The sequence below is a fragment of the Takifugu flavidus genome, chromosome 18, assembly GCF_003711565.1.
Source record: "Takifugu flavidus isolate HTHZ2018 chromosome 18, ASM371156v2, whole genome shotgun sequence".
In the NCBI taxonomy this organism is placed as follows: Eukaryota; Metazoa; Chordata; class Actinopteri; order Tetraodontiformes; family Tetraodontidae; genus Takifugu; species Takifugu flavidus.
In genome coordinates this window covers 7,520,967-7,539,683 of record NC_079537.1, presented here as the reverse complement: position 1 = coordinate 7,539,683, position 18,717 = coordinate 7,520,967, and the positions used below count along the sequence as shown (strand labels likewise).

General features: G+C 54.5%; 1 protein-coding gene across 6 annotated transcripts; it reads left to right on the top strand.

Annotated features, from left to right (window-relative positions):
- Nucleotides 1–956: 956 nt before the first annotated feature.
- On the top strand, nucleotides 957–17,126 carry LOC130514887 (axin-2-like). 6 transcript variants are annotated; one of them, XM_057014755.1, is made up of 11 exons: nucleotides 957–2,347; nucleotides 5,544–6,460; nucleotides 8,163–8,294; nucleotides 9,857–9,959; nucleotides 11,474–11,614; nucleotides 11,689–12,227; nucleotides 12,311–12,487; nucleotides 12,570–12,785; nucleotides 12,856–12,990; nucleotides 13,615–13,782; nucleotides 15,807–17,126. In XM_057014755.1, exons 2-11 carry the CDS (start codon nucleotides 5,649–5,651, stop codon nucleotides 15,931–15,933), a joined length of 2,550 nt encoding a protein of 849 aa, XP_056870735.1. In that variant the 5' UTR covers nucleotides 957–2,347; nucleotides 5,544–5,648; the 3' UTR covers nucleotides 15,934–17,126. The 6 variants fall into 6 exon arrangements, with proteins under 6 accessions (XP_056870735.1, XP_056870737.1, XP_056870736.1 ...); XM_057014756.1 differs by lacking the exon at nucleotides 957–2,347 and adding an exon at nucleotides 2,364–4,390 and having other exon boundaries at nucleotides 13,618–13,782; XM_057014751.1 differs by lacking the exon at nucleotides 957–2,347 and adding an exon at nucleotides 2,365–4,390.
- Nucleotides 17,127–18,717: the final 1,591 nt, after the last annotated feature.

Below are 18,717 nucleotides of genomic sequence, written 5' to 3'. Positions count from 1 at the left end.
GTTAAAGGGGTGGATTAGGGAGGAGTGAAGTCCAGGTTTGAGACGGATCGCTGTCCCGTCAAGCGCGGCAGAGCGGCGGCGTCCAGCCTGTGAAGTGCCTGCGTGACTTTTGAGTGTCAGCAGTGGAGGAAATGAAAGTCATTACTGTCAGCGCCGAGCGAGTTTCATGGGCTAAACTGGATTAGACGGTGCATCCGACATTGTTTCTATACATTGGTAGACTTAAAAGTCAAGCGCAAAATGGGATTAAAACGAGGGGAAAAAACCAATAAATAACCTTCAACGGCCCCCGCCACCCTCCTTTCTCTCATTTATTTCCTGGCTGCCGTTGCTTTGCTTCCAAATCCCCTACCTGTTTAATGTCTCATTCTCCTCTGCACACTTCCATCCGGCGTGACGCCTCTGTCTTCCCGTTGTCCCATCTTTCACACTCTCGCCCATGTCGCCAAAGGTAGGCGCAAACTCCCCTTCGCACAAGGGAGGGGGGAAAAACTTTCTGGAGCCCGACCGGCTCTTGAAGTCCTCTACATTCCCCTCAATCTGAACCCTTTCTTAAACAAACCATCCACCACTCACGCCCCCCCCCTCAAAACAGCCCCCATAACAAACCGGCGAGTTGTTGCCCTTCCTTAACTTTTTAAGGGTATTATGCACCATGTCCGACATCAAAGCCTGTCTTAACTCCACGCTTTAATTGCATCTTCCCCAGCTCGCCGCGTGTCATTCGATTCTGCTGACAACGCCACTTCTGCCTCCGACCCCCTTCCCCCTCCCCCCAGCCCGCCCTCTTTCTCCTCCGCCGCTCTCCGGTCGTCTCTCGCCGACCCACTGCCCGCCGCCTCCTGCGCCTCCTCCCTGCTCCCCTCAGAGGCCTTTGTCTCCCTGTTGTCACCTGCTTTGAAGAGGTAGCCTCCACTTCCTGTCTCGGCAGTTGCTCGTTGCCCGGGGTGTGTACAAACCAAACAAACTTGAAACAGTAACCCCCTGTGTTCTACATCTCTCTCTCTCTCTCTCTGCGCTGACTTCCTCCTCATGGCCCTGCTTGATAATTCCCATAAGCTTCCCTCTTGGTTTCAATTTCCATTGTCCTCCCCAAAATTCTTGGCTCTGTTTGAGATAAAGGGATGAGCACTTCAAAGGGCTTCGCGGAGAGTTTAACCCTGAGCCGACAGGAACGGCACACAATAATATAATTGAGAGCAGTTACTGATCACAGAGCGGCAGAAGACGCACACACACACACACACACACACTCTTGGTGTTTACGGCCGCGTCCCTGGTGGTCAGTAGCCGGGATCGTAAAAACCGGGTCTTTTGTCCGTGGGTCTGTGGTCACTCATCAAAAGCGGCGGCGGTTCCGAAGCGGTTCGTGTCCAGCTTCCGCCCCGTTCACGTCCGTAGTGTAAAGTATGTTAGGTGCAAGCGGGAGAGTCTTCCAAGTTTGGAACCAGGAATTCAATGTGGGGTCACCGGAACTGACCCGGGCGACTCGGCACAAGTGAAACTGACTTTGAACCTGTGATTTGGGAGCAAGGTGGGAGGGGACGGACAAGGAAGAACTTGCAGAAAGGAAAGTCGTAACCAAGAATTGGGGGGAGAAGGACTCAGGGTCAGTCTGGACAAGCGAGCAAACTCATTTTATTCCTGGTTTTGATGGTTTTTTGCCCGTTTTTGATGCAACGCCAGTACCTTCAGTAAACGCAACCACAGAATTGGCGCCTCTGGATCCTCTGGATCCTCTGGATCCTCTGGATCCTTGTCCCTCCTGATGACCTGATGGGGAAAAGCAGAAGCCCAATCAATAAATGCTTTCATTGCACGGTGGACACAGGTGAACAGCAGAGCGGAGTCGGACTGAAATAAATGTGTAGAATTAACTCTCCATCCGGGACGTTTTAATTTCTGGAGGAGCTAATGGCCATTTATCAACAGAGAGACGGTTTTATAGTTCCTTAATAGCCGAAAGTGGACTTTTAGAGAATCACTGCAGCTACAGGTGATTTATGACAGACAATCCATCTCTATTTATAGGGTTCTTTGTAGTTAAGCTGAGTTTGACCCGTCCCTGTAATAATATCTTCCCAAACACTGAGATAGTTACACCCCATAACCTCTCCCCTGAAGCCTTCTTTCAAGGCTCTTTTTATTGGACCAGGAGCCAAGGACACCTCTGAGGTCAGCGCCTGAGGGGCGGCCAGGAAGACCTGACCTGTGGGGACCCTCCAGGAAACACATACAGGGGGTTGACAAGGCAGGACACCAGGGTCCAACCGGCCCCTGGTACCGGCGGGGGGTCCGCGCCATCGCCATGGTGATGCTTTCCACCCCGGCGTGTTTACTGTCAGAGGTCAGCGTTAACCCTCCCGAGTTAACAAAGGCCGACATTGTCGGGGTGGCGCTCGCTATATTAGCCAGATGACCTGTGCAGCGGCTGCAGGACGGGGAGTGTGTGGATGAGTGTTTATGAGATAGGAGTGTGTTTGTGCAGACTTGTTTTAACTCTGAGTCACCAGGAGCTCCGGTCGGCGCTGGTTCCAGATGACAGGGTTACTGTACGTCACCGGTTGGCAGGAGTAACACCCTCAGCTTCTTGGTGCTAAGGGTGAAACGAGTTTGCGTCTAAGATATTTGGATCCACGCCTCGGTTTGACGGGAATGTTTTGTCCTCGTTGCCAACGTTAGCTTCTTTAATGCCGCAGCCGTAGTTGCCGCATTCGAAAAAATGGCCACGGACTCGTTTGACTTCATTAGCATTTGGCGCGTCCCCGCGCACATTCCGACCTAAAGCCACCACAGCTCTTTTGCCAGGGCGCTGAGTCTGATGTTGGGAAAATCTGGAATGTTTTGTGCAGGATGTGAGAGCGATAAAGGGCTCTTTGAAACATCAAAGCGGCATCCAGTAATCGCTTCGTCATCGCAGCCAGTTCAAGAGTAATTTCCTCTTTTATTGGCCTTGATGGGAAGGAAGGTATCAGTTGGGAAAGTTTCTCGGCCGAACAAAGCCTTTTGAACGTCCGGTGCGGGTCTCTGTCCACGGAGACGGGGGACATATGGACAACAAATGTCTGTCTTTTAAGAACGCAGCCTGGCATCTTGTACAGAGGCTCTACAGTGGTGGCTCCTTTGAGCGCTTGATGACCCGTCCAAAACGTTATTAAGCCTGTTCTATAAACTCTCACCCTTTGTACCTGGTCCAGTGTGAATGAAGCAAATAACCACTCGGTTCTGCATCCAAACCCTCCCTCGGTCACAGGATGTGAGTGCGTCTCATGTTTCCATCAGAGCAAAGCCAACCTTTTGCCACTGGTAGGAGCTGTGGAGCGAGAAAAGCGCCCTGATCTGATTTCCTATTGCATCATCTTGGATTGAAAAGAGTTTTGCGGCTTCTTGAAGTGACTTTAAATATAAATCTGGGTTAATGCAACTCCCTTTTTCCCCCTCTCCCGTTAAAGGACGTTCTATAATCCTGCAGTAGCCACGTTGCTCCCCCCCCCCCTCCTCCTCCTTTCTAAAAGTGGATTCAAATAAAAAGCCATTTCCTTCTCCTGCACAAATGCGTACGTGTTTTCTGCAAAAACAACAACCATTTACAGAAAAAAAAAAAAAAGAAGAAGCATTTTGAGGATATGGTGCTGCTGGTGATGGGCTGCAGGCCGGCGCATGCAGTGTGCATCCGCATGACTCCGGCGGATTAATCTCCAAAACTATGCGGGGCTTGAAAGATCTCCTCGTCTTTAAAGTTTATGTAGCAACAGAGGGATTGTGGCGATAATGCTATTGGGGCGGTAGATCAGTTACTTCTGACGCTCCGGAGCCTGAGGGAGTTGGCTCAAGATCGCTCCTCTTTGATAAGGTCCTCGCTGCAACTTGGCGAGCGGAGAGGAGATCGAGAAAACGTGGCTAAAGGTTGCCCGGTTGGAAAGTATAAAAAAAAAAAAAAAAAACAAGAACAGAAGGATCTGTTTGAGCCAGAATGGGAGATATCCTGAAAGCGCCACCGCTTGTTTTTCTATTTTTTCCCACCAGCATTGCGCTTCAATAGTTTGTATGCGCCTGTCAGGACCCGGCAGTCGGTTCCTGACTTTGAAGTGCGCTGCTGCTCCAGCCTGTCGGCTCAGTCGGTGCTGGAGTCGCCTGCAGGAGAGACCCGCAGAGCTGCATGGCAGCCTGAGACCGTAGGGAGGAGAAAAGGAGGAGGGAGAAAAGCGCTGCCCCCCCCACCCCTTCTCGAGTGCATTTTTCTCCCCACAAACCGACTTAAACCTGAACGGACTGTATGTGGACGCGCCGTGGGGACGAGAGCGCCCTGGATTATCCGCGCTGTTCCCTCTTTTCTGGGGAAAGGAACACAACAGGAGTTTAATTTGTGCGGAGAACTCTTGGATCGATGGTAAGTTACCAGTCCCCCCCCCCCCCCCCCCCCTCCTCCTGCACCCCTCCTCCTTCCTTCGGAGTTCCCTTTGATGTGCCGTTGACTCGCCTTTGAAGTAGTGTTCTCGGGGGGACGGGGCGCTTTTCTGCCCCTCCGACGGGGACCAACTCGGCGGATCGCTGCTCCGCCGCTCGCTGTTTTTTCGGGTTTTTCCTCGATTTTTGCTGGTCGGAAGTTGAAAGCGGGAGGTTGCGATCGCTCTTCGTGCCTTCTGTGGAATTCCTCCCCCACAAGATCTGAGACTTTGCTGTACTTGGAATTGGGCAATAGAGGAGGTTTGTTTTCCTGTAGAATCCAACATTTTCGAGGATTTTCTCCCCCCGCAGACTCTGTGCGCGCACACGCGGTCGTCCCACACCGCGGAGAGTTGTCGGGTCGGGGGGGATAAGCGGGTTCTCGGCGTGCGTGTGTCGCTTTGCTTTATTTTCTTCGCAACTTCGACGAGCGCGGTGACATGTGCGGTGCTGCGCTCGGTCCGGCCGTGAACACGGCTCCGACCGTTGCGGCTCTCCGCGGTAACGGAGACCTTCACGCGTCTTCACGCACGGCACCAACTCCCAGCACCGCTCCGGTCTGTCCCACCGCAACCAGCAACCAGCTCCCCGCACGGCTCTCGGTTTGGGGCTGAATTGACGCTTCGCCACCTCAGAAATGTCTGCTCAGATATGAGCCAGCGGCGTGGCCGGGGACGGGAGGGGACGGGACGGGAGGGGGGGCATGTGGCGGCAGTTTGGAGCCGGTTCTCGGGCTTTCTGAGCCGGACACCAGGCGGGATCGAAGCGCCGGGCTCTGACCCCACGTCCTGAGAATCTGGGATCGGTGATCCGGGGGGGACTCGATCTCTGTCGAGCGGGACTCCTGCACCCAGGTGCTCCGCGCACCTGAAGGCGCGTCCCCAAAAATCTCAGCTGTCAGTCCAGCCAATCAGCGCGCAGCATCGTGACAGCCCGGTCGAACGTGCGTTTATGTAACGTTGCTGCGGGGTTCTCCTCTGAAGTAGCCGATCTTCTGTCAAAGTCAGCATGTGAAAGTGAGGCTCTGTCCTCCTCCCCCCCCCCCCTTTGAAGCGAGGCGGATCTGGTTGTGATTAGATCGATACTTTGTGTTTCAGAGAGAAGACGGGCAGCCGGAGAGAAGCTCCCCCCGCTGACAGAAGAGAGTGAGGAGATCCCAGTTAGAAGCTCGGCGCTCACACGCTCCCGCCGCCGTCGGAGCCATGAGCCAGGCGATCGCGGACCACATCACCAGCAGTTTCAGAGAAGATGCCCCTCGACCCCCGGTGCCGGGGGAGGAGGGCGAGGCGCCCTGCTACCCCGGCAAAGTCGGAATGATGAAACCCCGGGAGCTCCCCAAAGCCGCGGCGCTCGGCTCACTGGGCTCTTCCAGGAGGAGGAACGAAGACGGGCTCGGGGAGCCGGAGGGGAGCGCCTCCCCCGACTCGCCGCTTTCCCGGTGGACAAAGTCTTTGCACTCCCTGCTGGGGGATCAGGACGGCGCTCTTCTGTTCAGGACCTTTCTGGAGCGGGAGAAATGCGTGGACACTCTAGACTTCTGGTTTGCCTGCAACGGCTTCAGGCAGATGGACCTCAAGGATACTAAAACGCAGAGAGTCGCCAAAGCAATTTACAAGCGTTACATCGAGAACAGCGGCGTGGTGGCCAGGCAGCTGAAGCCCGCCACCAAAACCTTCATACGGGATAATATCAAGAAGCAGCACATCGACTCTGCCATGTTCGACCAGGCGCAGACCGAGATCCAGGCCGACATGGAGGAGAACGCCTACCAGATGTTTCTGACCTCTGACGTCTACCTTGAGTACGTGAGGACCGGGGGCGAGAACCCCAATCACGTCAACCCCAACGGGCTGGGCGACCTGAAAGCCGTTTGTGGATACCTGCCCACGCTAAACGAGGAGGAGGAGTGGAGTTGCGATTTCAAGGCTAAAGCGTTAGCTGTCGGACTGTCGGCCAAGACCCTGAAGGCACCCGGGTCCATCAGGGAGATGGAGGTGCTGGAGCAGAGCTACAGGTACGTCCCCCCTCCCAAACTAAGACTTCACATTTTGGTGAAAAGCCTCGGCAGAAGTGCAACATGTGTTATTTCCCTTAAAGAGGGAAGGCTGGCCTTCAAAGTTGATGTGAAACTGCCTCTGCCCCCCCCGGCCCCTCTCATCTCCAGCAGCAGCCCTCTGCTGGCACTCGCCTGGGTTTCCGGGGCTTTGAAATAGTTTAGCAGGAGGAGAGATCAACTTCCACCAGAGCGCCACTGACTCCGGCCCCCGCCAGCAGATAATAGATGATGACATTGCTGCGCCTCATCCTGTCCCGCAGCCTTTGGCGCAGCGCTAACCCTGTTGTACACCTGTGGGTTGTTCGTCCGGTTCTACGTCGTGACCTTTTGACCTCGGGCTGCGCGAGCTGTGCAAAAATTGTAACCGTTAGCTTGTGTTATCTGGCAGCTAGCATCTTTTGTTGACTAGCGCTAATAGCTTTTCTAAAAAGTCCCGCAGCATTCGGCCAAATCTGTTATCTGATTGCAGCCCAACTCCGTAAGGTGTGAAGCCGGTGGTTGGGGCCAGATAACGAGGTTGCACAACTCGTGCGGATGTGTGAAGCGGCGTCTGTTGCCTTTGTGCAACTTGCTGACTGCGTCGTGTGTTTGCTCTGCGACTCAAACGCGCCGATGCTAACAAGTTTACCGTTCCTAATTCCACCCTTCTTGGCAGAGTCGATAAATCGGTTCCCTCCCCGTTCCCGTACGCTGGGATGAGGTCAGCGGTCCAATTAAACGGCCCCGTCCAGCTGAAACTGCGCTTGGCTCAGCGGCGAGCGGCGCCCTCTTTCCTTTTTTCTACCCATTGTCATCTTAGTGATTCACAACATGTGGAAGCAATTTCCCCCGTTCCATTTCTCTCTTTTCATCTCACTTCCTTTTTTTATGAAAAAAGAAAACCTTCAATGGCAGCCGCCTCAGTAGAGAATCAACACCCCCCCCCCACCACCACCACCACCACCACATCCGTAGTTTGTGTCAATTCTACTCTGATTCCCCCCCCCCCCCCAACCTCCCCCATTTCATCTTTTTCTTTAAAAAAAAAGACAAAACAACTCTGAGACAGGATTCTAGAGCAGAAGTGAGTGGAAAGAGCAGAAAGGAAAGACAGAGAGGAGTGTGTGTGTGTGTGTGTGTGTGTGTGTGGGGGGGGGGGTTACTTACTGGTGGGAGGAGAAGGGAGAAGTGAGGGGTAAAAGAGAGGCAGGGGGAGAATAATTCAGCCCTGTTGACTACCTGTCTCTGAAGGTCAGCCCCCCGTTAGAGACCTGGGCCTCCACTCCCCACCAATATGGACCTCTGCCCCCCCCCAGCCCCCCCATCCCCCTTCATCCCTTTTGGGACACCCGCTGCCTTTCTCTTGCACCCACGCTGTGGAGAGAACCTGAGCCCAGCGGGAGATGGATGCTGAGGAAAGGGTGAGTGTGAAGGGGAGAAATCAAAGAGGGATCTGCCCCCCCCCCGTCAGGACGAGCGGAGGTCTGAGGAGCGATGGCTGCCAGCCTCGCTCGCCTCTTAGTCACGCGCCTCGGTGGCGATGTGGCTGCGGCGGCAGTGGGACTCCCCAAGGTCACGCTGGTCCCAGCCTCAGATCCACATTTGATCTCAGAGGTCTGGGAAAAGTCCCGCACCTGTTGGACGCCGTCTCACCTGTACCCGTGTCTGTCGCCCCCTGCAGGTCGTACGCGAGAGGAGACGCCTTCGCCGCCTGTCGCGTGGGCTCCCTGGCCCCCGTCAGCAGCACCAACGACAGCGAGGTGTCCAGCGATGCTTTGACCGACGACTCCATGTCCCTGACCGACGGTAGCGTGTAAGTGAAGCTGTGTGTGTGTGTGTGTGCGTGTGTGTGTGTGTGTGTGTGGTGGGAGGGGCAGAAGCGTTCTTTCCTTGAAAGCATAAAAACTCCCCTAATGGTTTTGCTGCCTGGCGGTAGACTTTAGGGTCACATGTCTAAGAGGGTTTTTTTTCCTTCGTTGGCTGTAAACGTCAATGATCTATCAAGTGAGTAAGCACAGGACGGGCTAAAAAAGAGCCGTGTGTGTGTGTGTGTGTGTGTGTGTGTGTGTGTGTGGTTCCTTCTTATCTGCATACGTGCCTCGGGCCTCGTACCCCTGGAGGATTAACCGGCCTGATCACATGTCTGTCAACTGACAAGGTACCGTGAAGTCACCGCGGTCCACAGCTCAAGGCCGCCAGTGGGGTCAGCTGTTGGTTGTAAAGGACGCCGCTTCAGCTGCACCTCGTCTGGCAAGGTTGCCGCAACGATCCGGGCGGATGATGTCAGGGAAGCGGCGACGCGTGCTAAAGAAGTGGCCACGTAATGCAGCCGGGGCGTTAATACGACAGTTATAAAGAGTTTTACGACAGCGTGAGCTGCGCTCAGGCCCGCTTCAAAGGGGCCGGGGGCCTTTTAGGATCTGCCCCGCTGTACCTGCCCCGCTGTACCTGCCCCGCTGTACCTGCCCCGCTGTACCTGCCCCGTGCAGCCGCCGCCCTTGATCGGACTATCAACCTCCCCGTTGGTCAGCTGAAAGGAGCCGTCAACATTTGAATCTCATTTCCAGATAAAGAAAAAGAATATAAAAGGGAGAGAAAGCAACGGGAGGAGGCGGTTGGGTGGGAAGAGAAAGAAGAGTGGTGCAGGAGGGGGTGGGGGGGGGATTTTTGCTTATATCTTATTTATGGATTTGCTTGGACGCTGGGGAATGCAGCTGCGCAGACTTCAAACATTACCTTATCTTACAAACCAGCCTTTTGATGTGCGGAGATCAGAGGCTGGCTGCGGCGGCGCTTGCCAAATGAAGATTGCGGGGTGGGGGGGGGGGTTGTGTGCGTCGCTTGTGCGCATGACTGTGGCATTTCAAAGCAGAAGTGGAGGAGCGCTCCTCCGTTAGGCTAGGTCACCGGGAAAGCGCCGCTATCGGGGAGAAAAAGGCGCCGGCGAGCGCCTCAGATGGAGCTTTTGACACGTGTCGTCGCTAGGCTAACGCTAAGTAGGCTAACGCTAACGCTAAGGCTCCTCCTCTGGTCAGTAGCGCCAGCTTCCGGCTGCTGTGCTGGAGCCAAAATTTAAAAGGACTAATTTCTGGAGCGCTCCGTGTGCGCTCGACGCTCCGTAACCCGCTGTGCTCTGGCACGCAGCAGCAGCCTGCCGACGCCGGCCCGTCCTCCCGTCACGAGCTGGTATCTGCGCTCTCAAAAGGAGGCTAAATGATGAGGGAGGAAAATGGGAGAATGAATAAATGAGATTAGTCCCTACCCTTCTTTTGATCTACCCAGTCGGGTAACGAGCTGCTTCCTGAATGGCTGTTGGCTCCTAAACGATGGAGCTGATTGGATAATTGACCTTTGTGATCTCCGCCTGCCCCCCAGTGATGGCGTCCCTCCGTACAAACTGGCCTCCAGGAAGCATCAGCACAGAGAGATGCAGCGTAACATGAAGATGAACAGCCAAGTGTCTATGCCTGCGTTCCCTGTGAGTACACACACTCACACACACACTCTCACACACACACACACACACACAACCAGGGTTACACACAGGAATTTACATACCACCCTCTGTTTTCTGCCTCTTTTTGGTTCTATGAATAGTTCAGCACAAACTGTATTCACGATCCAACCAGCAAAGATCTGAAGCGTAACGTCACCCCCCCCCCCCCCACAGACACACACACACACACACACTAAAACCCGGGCCCTTTGCTACCTTTGGTGTCACCTCCACCCCCATTAGGGTTCCTTGAAGGCTGCAGGAGCCGGGCGGGCCTCTAAGCTGTTTATCGCCTCAGCGCTCAGAACCCACCAGGGTCTCTCTCTCCCACCGATGCTGCAAATATGCAGAGGAGGGAGCGATGAGGAAGATCTCGGCAGCTTCATCCCAGGGGCTCTGAAATCAGCCCGCTTCCCAACAAAAACACAAAGATGCTCACACACACACACACACACACACACACACGGCTTTGATCCGGGGATGAATGGAGCGATCGCACGGGGAAGTGACAACTTCCAACAGAGCTGGCCCCTTTTTTCCACAGCTGAGACGCGCACGCGGAGCCGGAAAGTGAGGGAGTTTGTCATGTGAGCTCTGGGTGGGTCAGAGGGGAGTTGGTGGAGCCGCTCTGCTCCAGGTCGGGAGAAGACGGGGACGGGAAGTTAAAGGCAGGAGCCAAGCGAGGGGAGAATTTCCAGAAGAGCGACAGGAGTAAAGAAAAGATCCAAAGACTTCTTTCATCCTCTCTCTCGCTCTTTTTTTGCTTTATTTTTGCTTTTATTCTTGTTTTTGTTTCCCGTCTGATTTTTTTTTTTTTTCTTTTGGCAATGGCGGCCATTCCCACGGCGCGGCGGCCCCCGGCGCCATCAGACGGTGCCTTTTTTGTGTTTTTTCCCTCACTTTCATCCCCACCACAAAGGGATGCGACTGATAAAAAAAGGGGAAAATATCAAGAAGGCCTCGGTGCAGAGATGCAAATAATTCCAAATGTGTGTACCGTCTCTGCGCCGCACCTCAAACACGCCCAGTGTGTGACGACCGGGCTGGGGGGTGGGGGGGGGAATAAATTACCTTAACCTGTCTGATCTTCCATCTTTTCTGGCACCTTTATCTCTTTCCTTCAAGCATTCTCTCTTTCTCCGCCCTCCTGCAAACATCCCAGCGTCTCAACTCCATCCTGATCCCCTCCTCACTGGAGCCCCCCCCCCATTGACATGTGGCTTTTATTCCAAGATGTAAAGCCACTGCTTCCCATCCATCCATCCCTCCATCCACCCCCCTACCGAGTGTTTGATATTTGGCGAGGAAGGCTTTGAAGCGAGCTGACTTTAAAGGAGCCTGCTGAGTGCGACTCTACATTAGGCCCACCGCCCCCCCCCGAGCCCCCCCACCCCCCGACAGTCCGCGGCCCTGAACCCGATCGGTGGTGCCGGTGCACGGTGCGCCTGGAGGCAGACGCTGTGCCGCATCCTAACGTCTCTCTTTACCCCCCCCAGCGCACCCGTCGCCCCCCCAAAGAGATGGTCCCGATGAAGCCGGCGGAGTTCGCAGCCCAGCTCATCTCCCGCCTGGAGAGCCTGAAGAGGAAACGGGACACCATCAGCTCGCTGGAGGAGCGGCTGCAGCAGATCCAGGAGGTTGGTGCGGCCCGCTCTCAGGCCCGGGGGGGTCGGGTCGGTCTGGCTAATGTCCTCTTTCCTTGTGATTGAAGGAGGAGGAACGGGAGGATGCGGACGTGGTGCCGAGCGTTCCCCTGCTCTCCCCTCATCCCTTAACGCTCCTGCCCGGCTCATCCGACGAAGACCCCCAGGCCATCCTGGACGATCACCTCTCGCGGGTTCTGAAGACCCCGGGGTGCCAGTCCCCTGTGGTCATCTGCCGCTCGCCCCGCTCCAGCTCCCCCGAGCAGAAGTCCTTCGCTCGGCCCGGCTTTGGGTTCAAGTCTCTGGTGAGGACGGGGCCGTCCAGCTCTTGCGTGTCCAGTTCTGACCAGGGGGCCATCACCTTGGCCCTGGGCCCCAACCGGACCCTGGTGAGCAGGCAGAGCACGAAGCACATCCACCACCACTACATCCACCATCACGCCAGCCCCAAGACCAAGGAGCAGATTGAACGAGAGGCAGCTCTCAGGGTGCACGCCCTGTGCACCGGCGGGGGCGGGGGCGAGTGCCCGCCCTGCCCCCCCTACCAGCGCAGTCGCAGCCTGGGCCGGGAGATCTGCGGGGCCGTGTCCACGAGCGCCAACATGGGGTCAGTTCCCGTTCTTCCATCTGCTTCTACTACTCTAATCCGTGTACTCATGGTCGTTGTCTCCACCCCCCGCCCCCCCCCAGGCGTTCCAGCTCTCTGTCCAGGCGAGTGTGTCGCTCTGGAGCCGAGGACGGCGTGGCAGAGAGGTGTGTGGAGGACTGTGGACCCTTACAGCTGCCCAGCGGCACCACGGATCCCGCTCAGAATGTTCTGCAGTGGATCTTGGAAAGCAAACGGCAAAGCCGGCACAAGTCGCACAGGTGGGCGGGCCGTCCTGGGGGGGGTGTCCCCGCTCTGGACATCCTGTCGGCGGTCTCATTTCGATCCTCTGCTTCTTTTCAGCAACCAGAGCAACAGGAAAGCTTTCGGAGGCTCCTCCGCCCAGACCCACACGTGGGGCGGCGGTGGAAGCTGCGGCCACCTGCGCGGCCACCAGCCAGCCCAGCCTTTTGTCCAAGACCCCGCCATGCCCCCCCTACCCCCTCCCAACACCTTGGCCCAGCTGGAGGAGGCGTGCCGCCGGCTGGAGGAGGTCTCCACCAAGACGACCAAGCAAAGGTGAGGAGGCGCTAGCGACAGTTAGCTCAGCCTGAATGGGTCTTGCCTGACTCTCCGGTCTGGTCTGCAGGGGTTCACTGTCCGCTCTCCAGCCAGAGAGGAGCCACGTCGTGCCTGTCCAGGGAGAGGGCGCCGTCCCGTCATCCCAGGCCACCTCCGCCCCCGCCGGCCTCCTCGCCGCCAGCCCCAGCCTCCTATCAGAAGAGTACGATGCCTCTAGCGTCCCGCCCTCCCTGTCCTCCTCTCCTCTCTGCTCCTCTTCCTCCTCCTCTCAGCTATAGCCTCCAACTTGCCGTGTACTTGCACCCTTTTTAATCCTTGACACTTGCACTGCTCACTGCACAGGGAGACCGATGAGTCAAAACCAGCAAACCTACGCAAAACCACACAGCCAGTCACTCTAAAGACTTATTCTTTTTTTTACAAAGCTTGCTAAGAGCTGTGTTTGAATCTTGTGTGTTTGTGCTTTGAGGGGGGAGTGTGTACTGTAGTCCCTGCACCACCTGACTGAGACATCCCTTTCAAATGTGGATCACTTTTATTGGCCGTCCTTCAGTGAGCTGCAGCCAGCAGAGCTAGCAAAGAGAGCGCTCCTCTGAAGTGGGCCTACAAAGCCTTGGACGTAGCTGAAGGGGAATTGATAATGCTCTGCCCCTTCTGAACGCACACACAACACACTGATGGCAGAGGGTCACTCACACACTTCCTAGTGCCGCTCGAAAGAAGCGCAGCTCAGATCTACCATTTCCGTTGTATCTTCTGATCTTCGCCTGGTTGGGTATCGCCAGCGCTCTGACGCCTCCTTCTCTCCCTCTTTGGCTCCTTTCAGCAGGCAGGAGTGCAAAAAGGGCCTCGGTAGCCACGGGTCGAGCGGCGCCGAGACCGTGGTGACGTATTTCTTCTGCGGCGAGGAGATCCCGTACAGGAGGACCATGAGCAGCCACAGTCTCACCTTGGGCCACTTCAAGGAGCAGCTCCGCAAAAAGGGCAACTACAGGTGCGTGCAGGGGCGACCCGCTCGGAGTTTCGCTCTTCTTTTCTTTTTTTTTTTGCGAGGTGGTTCTGGCCATCTGGGAGCTCCTGCAGGTTTAAGAGTCCGGGGTTAGAGAAAACCACAAACCGACGTGGGAACACCTAACACGTCTGGGCCGCAGCGAGCAGACCGCCGCCGCCGTCTTCCCCGGTAAATCCGCATCATTGGATGTGTCTGGGAGCGTGCGCGACCTCCCTGGGATTCAGGCCTCGTTGTTTGTGCGTGTTTAGAGGGGCTGCAGTGGAGCGGAGGGTGGGTGGAAGAGTTTGAACTGCAGCGATTTGGGTCCCATCTGCTATTGATTTCCATGCTAAGGCGCACTTAATGCGCACGGCTTTGAAGCCCCGGCCCCTTTCATTTCAACCAACAAAGACTCGCGCAAATGGCCAGCGTGCAAATTCCTCGCTGATGCTATCAACTCCTCCGCGGCGTGCGTGCGTACGGACGCGCGGGCGCTCCCACGCGGGATGCACCCAGTGTTTACACACCTTGTAATCATTGTATGGATTTCTCTTTCTAAAAAAGAAAGAAAGAAATGAATAAAGAGGTGTTGTTGGCTGGCGGATCGTCCGGGTCGCCTCTCTGAGGCCGGCGGGATCGGCACCGCCTCGACGGTTCCAGGTATCGAACGCGTATGCGGGGAGCGTCCTCCGGTCCAGATGTGCGCCGCACCGTTGGAGGAACACGGTTGCCCCCACAGCCGCCTCCCCGGCCGCCGTAGTTCCTGTGTACCATCTGCGTATTTTTGTTTTTTTGTTTTTTAATCTATTTGGAAAGCGGCTCGCTCGGCGCTTTAAACGCCGCCAGAGAATGTGCGGAGTTGGGTCATTTCAACATGGCAGCAGTTCAACAAAGAACAGTACTGCAGCGCCCTGCCAGACGATATTGGTGCCAGATGTCAGGCAAACAGAGAGAAGCGGGGGGGGGGGGCAGATCCAGCCACATAAGACATGTTCCAGTGGAAATTCGGCCTCTCTGTGTCTGTCTCGCTCAGCGAGAAGAAGAAAAAAACAGTTCAGGGCTCTTTGAAGATTTTTCCTTCTTCCTCCTCTAAATTGAAAAGAAGGATGCAGCTATTAGCCGAGTCTTGTGCTCTCTCTATTCCAGTTAGGCTCCCAACTTTGTCTTGTTTACTCACGAGTTACTTCCCCGGCTGGATTCAGTCGGAGCCTCAGATGTAGCATTAGCCGACGCGGCGGCTGCCTTCATGCGCACCCAGGCGCCCTTTTTTCCAACAGAAAGGGGCGAAAGTATAGATCCTGTTTTGTGTTTTTAAGCATTTGCAGCTTTGCCAGCCAGCCCATCTCATTAAAAACAACTGCTCACAAACATACCCACATTCCAGTCACCCCACACGTGGAGCAAACTGAGCCATTTTCCATTACATAGTTAATGAGTGGATTCTGAGACCCCCCTCCCACTCCAAACCAATCCACCCCTGCTGTTTTCTCTTCCTCTAAAATGAGGATGGAAGGGGGGGGGGGGTTGCATCATTAATGGCCCAGTGAAGTCATTTTTCATGAACACACACACATTTCCATGCGCGTCCATACAGTCGGCTGCCCTTCCTATCGTGCTCAGCGAGAGCTCCCGCTATCAACGGGGGTGAGGAAGGACACGGTGTTCTTGCTTTCCCCTCCTCTACTTTGTTCTTCCTTTGTCCCTGTTGTATAGAAACGGGGATGAGAGGCGAGCGAGAGCGTCTGCACGGGCGTCTTACAGCCTGTGAAGACGTGCAGGCGCCCGGAATTTCAGCGTTTGTCAAAGGAGCCCTTCATGTGCACTCTGGCCTAAGTGGCCGCTCGCCACCGGGGCTGCGACTCAAAAGAGTTAAAGGGAACGAGGTTCTCGAACGCAGCAGCTCTCCGGGAGCCAAGCCGGCGTGTTTTGAGCGCCCTCTGTTGACGGGCTGCGGAGCGACACGTCACCCCCTGTTAGCGTTAGCATGGCGCCTGGATGTTAAGACCCCTTTTGTCCGTCTTTTGCAGATATTACTTTAAGAAAGCCAGCGATGAGTTCGAGTGCGGCGCGGTGTTTGAGGAGGTGTCGGACGACGGTTCCCTGCTGCCCACCTACGAGGGCAAGATCCTGGGAAAAGTGGAGAGGATGGAATGAGGCCCCCAGCTGGATTCCGCTCCCACGGACACTTCTGCCCCCGGTGGATGTACTTCCCCTCCTCCTGCATACTGACAGTATGTGTCTATTAAGCTACGACTGGCGACGGGGCCGGAGGACTGTCGCGCCCCGGGCGCGGGAACGTTCCCGCCTCGACGTGAAGAAAGAAGAAAAAGTCACTGGACTGGTGTTTCTAGAAAAGACTCTGGGTGATTGACCACTCCTCAAAGAAGCGGGGGTTTAAATGTGAGACTGACGGCCTGCCCGACCCAGCCGCTAGCGCGCGGCTAATATGTATATGCACATATACGTGTACATTGCATTGTATTGTGATGCTCGTATTGCTGTTGAAATTCCTAATGCTATATTTATTGGAAATATCCCCACCCCAAACCCCCCCCCCCCCCACTCTTCACGGACAAGCTGCTTAGAGTTGGAATTAGGTCCAACTCTGTGACCCCCCCCCCCACCCACTCCCACCCCTTCAAGTAAAGGAAATGAAATGTAAATTTCAACAATACCTCTTCAGAGCTAAAAGTCAGATAATATATTTACGAGCCGCCTCCTCTGAAGGGTGAACGCAACCGTTATAAACTTGGTGGGGGGGGGGGGGGTCTAGCCTTCATCTGCCGCGCCCCAGTGCCTTTTGATTCAGCGGCGCCGGCAGCGCACAAACGGCCCAAGTATTTTCTAAGAAACTGCCCTGAACAGGTCCTCGACCCCCCCCCCCCCCTCCCTCCAGTTTACACCAATGTTCATATTTACCAAGAGAAAGCTCTATATTCTGCCCCCCCCACCCCGACACGTTGAACCCACGTGCTTGTGTGACTGAATAGCGTTAGTTTGTGTGTAGGTGATGCTGATACACACTATGTCCATAGTGTTTGCTTGGATACACTCGCTGTGCCTACATGGGTTTTGGCCGTGTTTTACCCAGTTTTCAGGGTCCCGTTACTCCCTTGGTTTTTACAAGGGGCCTTATGTTGAAAAGATATTTTTATGCCTTTAGTATCTGTTCCATCATGTTTATGTTTTATAATATTTTTCATGGCTTCTTTGGCTCGACTTGTAAACTGTAAATTATGCATTCTATAGAGCTCGGCTGAGAAAAAAAAAAGATGCCTCGGTACTTTAATTATTGTAATTAAGAGATGTAGCCTTTATTAAAATGTTCTATTTTTCAAATTAGCAAATGGCTTCCTATGGTTTTGTGATGGAGTGTTCTTTACACATGTTTAATTAGGGAAGTTTGTGGCAGAACGAAGCCTCTCCCCACACACACACACACACACACACACACACTCCCCACTGTGGCGAACGCAGCTCCTCGGATCCAGGGAGAAATCTCAGATTTGCATCCATTATCGGCTCGTAATTTACTCTTGTGGAGAAAATTTAAATGTGCAGCTTTAATTTGGCCACCAGAGCCTCTGTGTTTAAGTGTGCGTGTGTGTGTGTGTGCGCGTGTGTGTGTGTGTGTGTGTTAATGAGACGTGATAAAGAGGCTGTAGTCTGTCCCATCCTTTCATTGACGGGCTGGACGACCTGACCTGGGTGTTTCAGGTGTTGATGCCGTCTGTTCTCGTTATCAAGCATCAGTTTGAACATGAAACTAATTTATAATCCAAAATAAATTAACTATGTTTAAAATAAAACAAACGTGGGAGAACTCTGGTGACCACAACTAGTTTTTTTAAATAAAACTTGAACAGAGGACATGTCCTATCTCTAGAACTGTGTTAGTGTCTCTTATTTTGAAAGTCAAACGAGCAGCTCGTTGGTCTTTAGACTCAGAATTATGGGAATTTATTGTCCCAGTAACAAAAAGAAAGTTTATGGTTGGAGATATGGGCTAAATGGAGCCTCGTTTACTTACTGTGAGCAGCTGCAGCCTGTGTGTGTGTGTGTGTGTGTGTGTGGTGTGTGTGTGTGTGTGTGTGTGTGTGTGTGGTGTGTGTGTGTGTGTGTGTGTGTGTGTGTGTGTGTGTGTGTGTGTGTGTGTGTACAGGTTACATGTTGAATAGGAGACTATAAATTTCACTGGTAGATTGAGGCTCTTTTTTCCCGGCCTTCACTATTTGATAGTGTGTTTCTAAGGTTCAGGTCAGGGTTGGTTTGGAGCCATCTGAGGCCAGTAGCTGTGGGGGTTAGGGGACAGGGGACGGGGGACGGGGGACACTGTCATGGACAATACTCAATACCACGGTCACCTTTGCTTTGTCAGCCCTTGGGCTGGGGACCCAGACAAGCGTGTCCTAACCTCCTAATTAAGGACTTCTTTCATCGAGGGCACCATCACAGGTGTGTGAGCCACGTGCAGCGACCCACTGATGTCTGTAGGTCATCGTATCAGATCCCAGCAGATCATTATTAGCCTCTAAATCTCCCCTCTGCCACCAGCATCTGCCCACATCTGTGTGGGCCCTAATAGAATCCCAGTGTCCCAGGACTGATTTAAAAGCCCCTCCCAAGGCCCCCCCCACCCCACATGTTGCCACATCACGTTCCCCGGCCGCCTTTCAACCTCCGTGGGCTGAGAACGCTGCTTTGTGCAGCTTTTCATATTGAAAGGGCATCGTGATATTGTTAAAATACCATTTTCAGCCCTTTCATCAGCAAAGGTCAGTGCATACACTTGAAGGCCGTCCTTTAGGCTCCTCACAACTAAGAGGCTTCCACTCAGCGGCGCTCCGCTCTCAGAAGACCCTGTGAGCCACACTTTGTATACGGGGCTATTTTAGGTGGTGGGGGGGGTCATCTCTCTGATGGGCGCGCTGAGTTCGA

Coding starts and splice junctions, on each gene's coding strand:
- LOC130514887 (XM_057014755.1), top strand. CDS start 5,649: ATGAGCCAGGCGATCGCGGACCACATCACCAGCAGTTTCAGAGAAGAT. Junction 12,488..12,569: donor AGCCGGCACAAGTCGCACAG/GTGGGCGGGCCG, acceptor GCTTCTTTTCAG/CAACCAGAGCAACAGGAAAG. Junction 12,786..12,855: donor ACCAAGACGACCAAGCAAAG/GTGAGGAGGCGC, acceptor TCTGGTCTGCAG/GGGTTCACTGTCCGCTCTCC.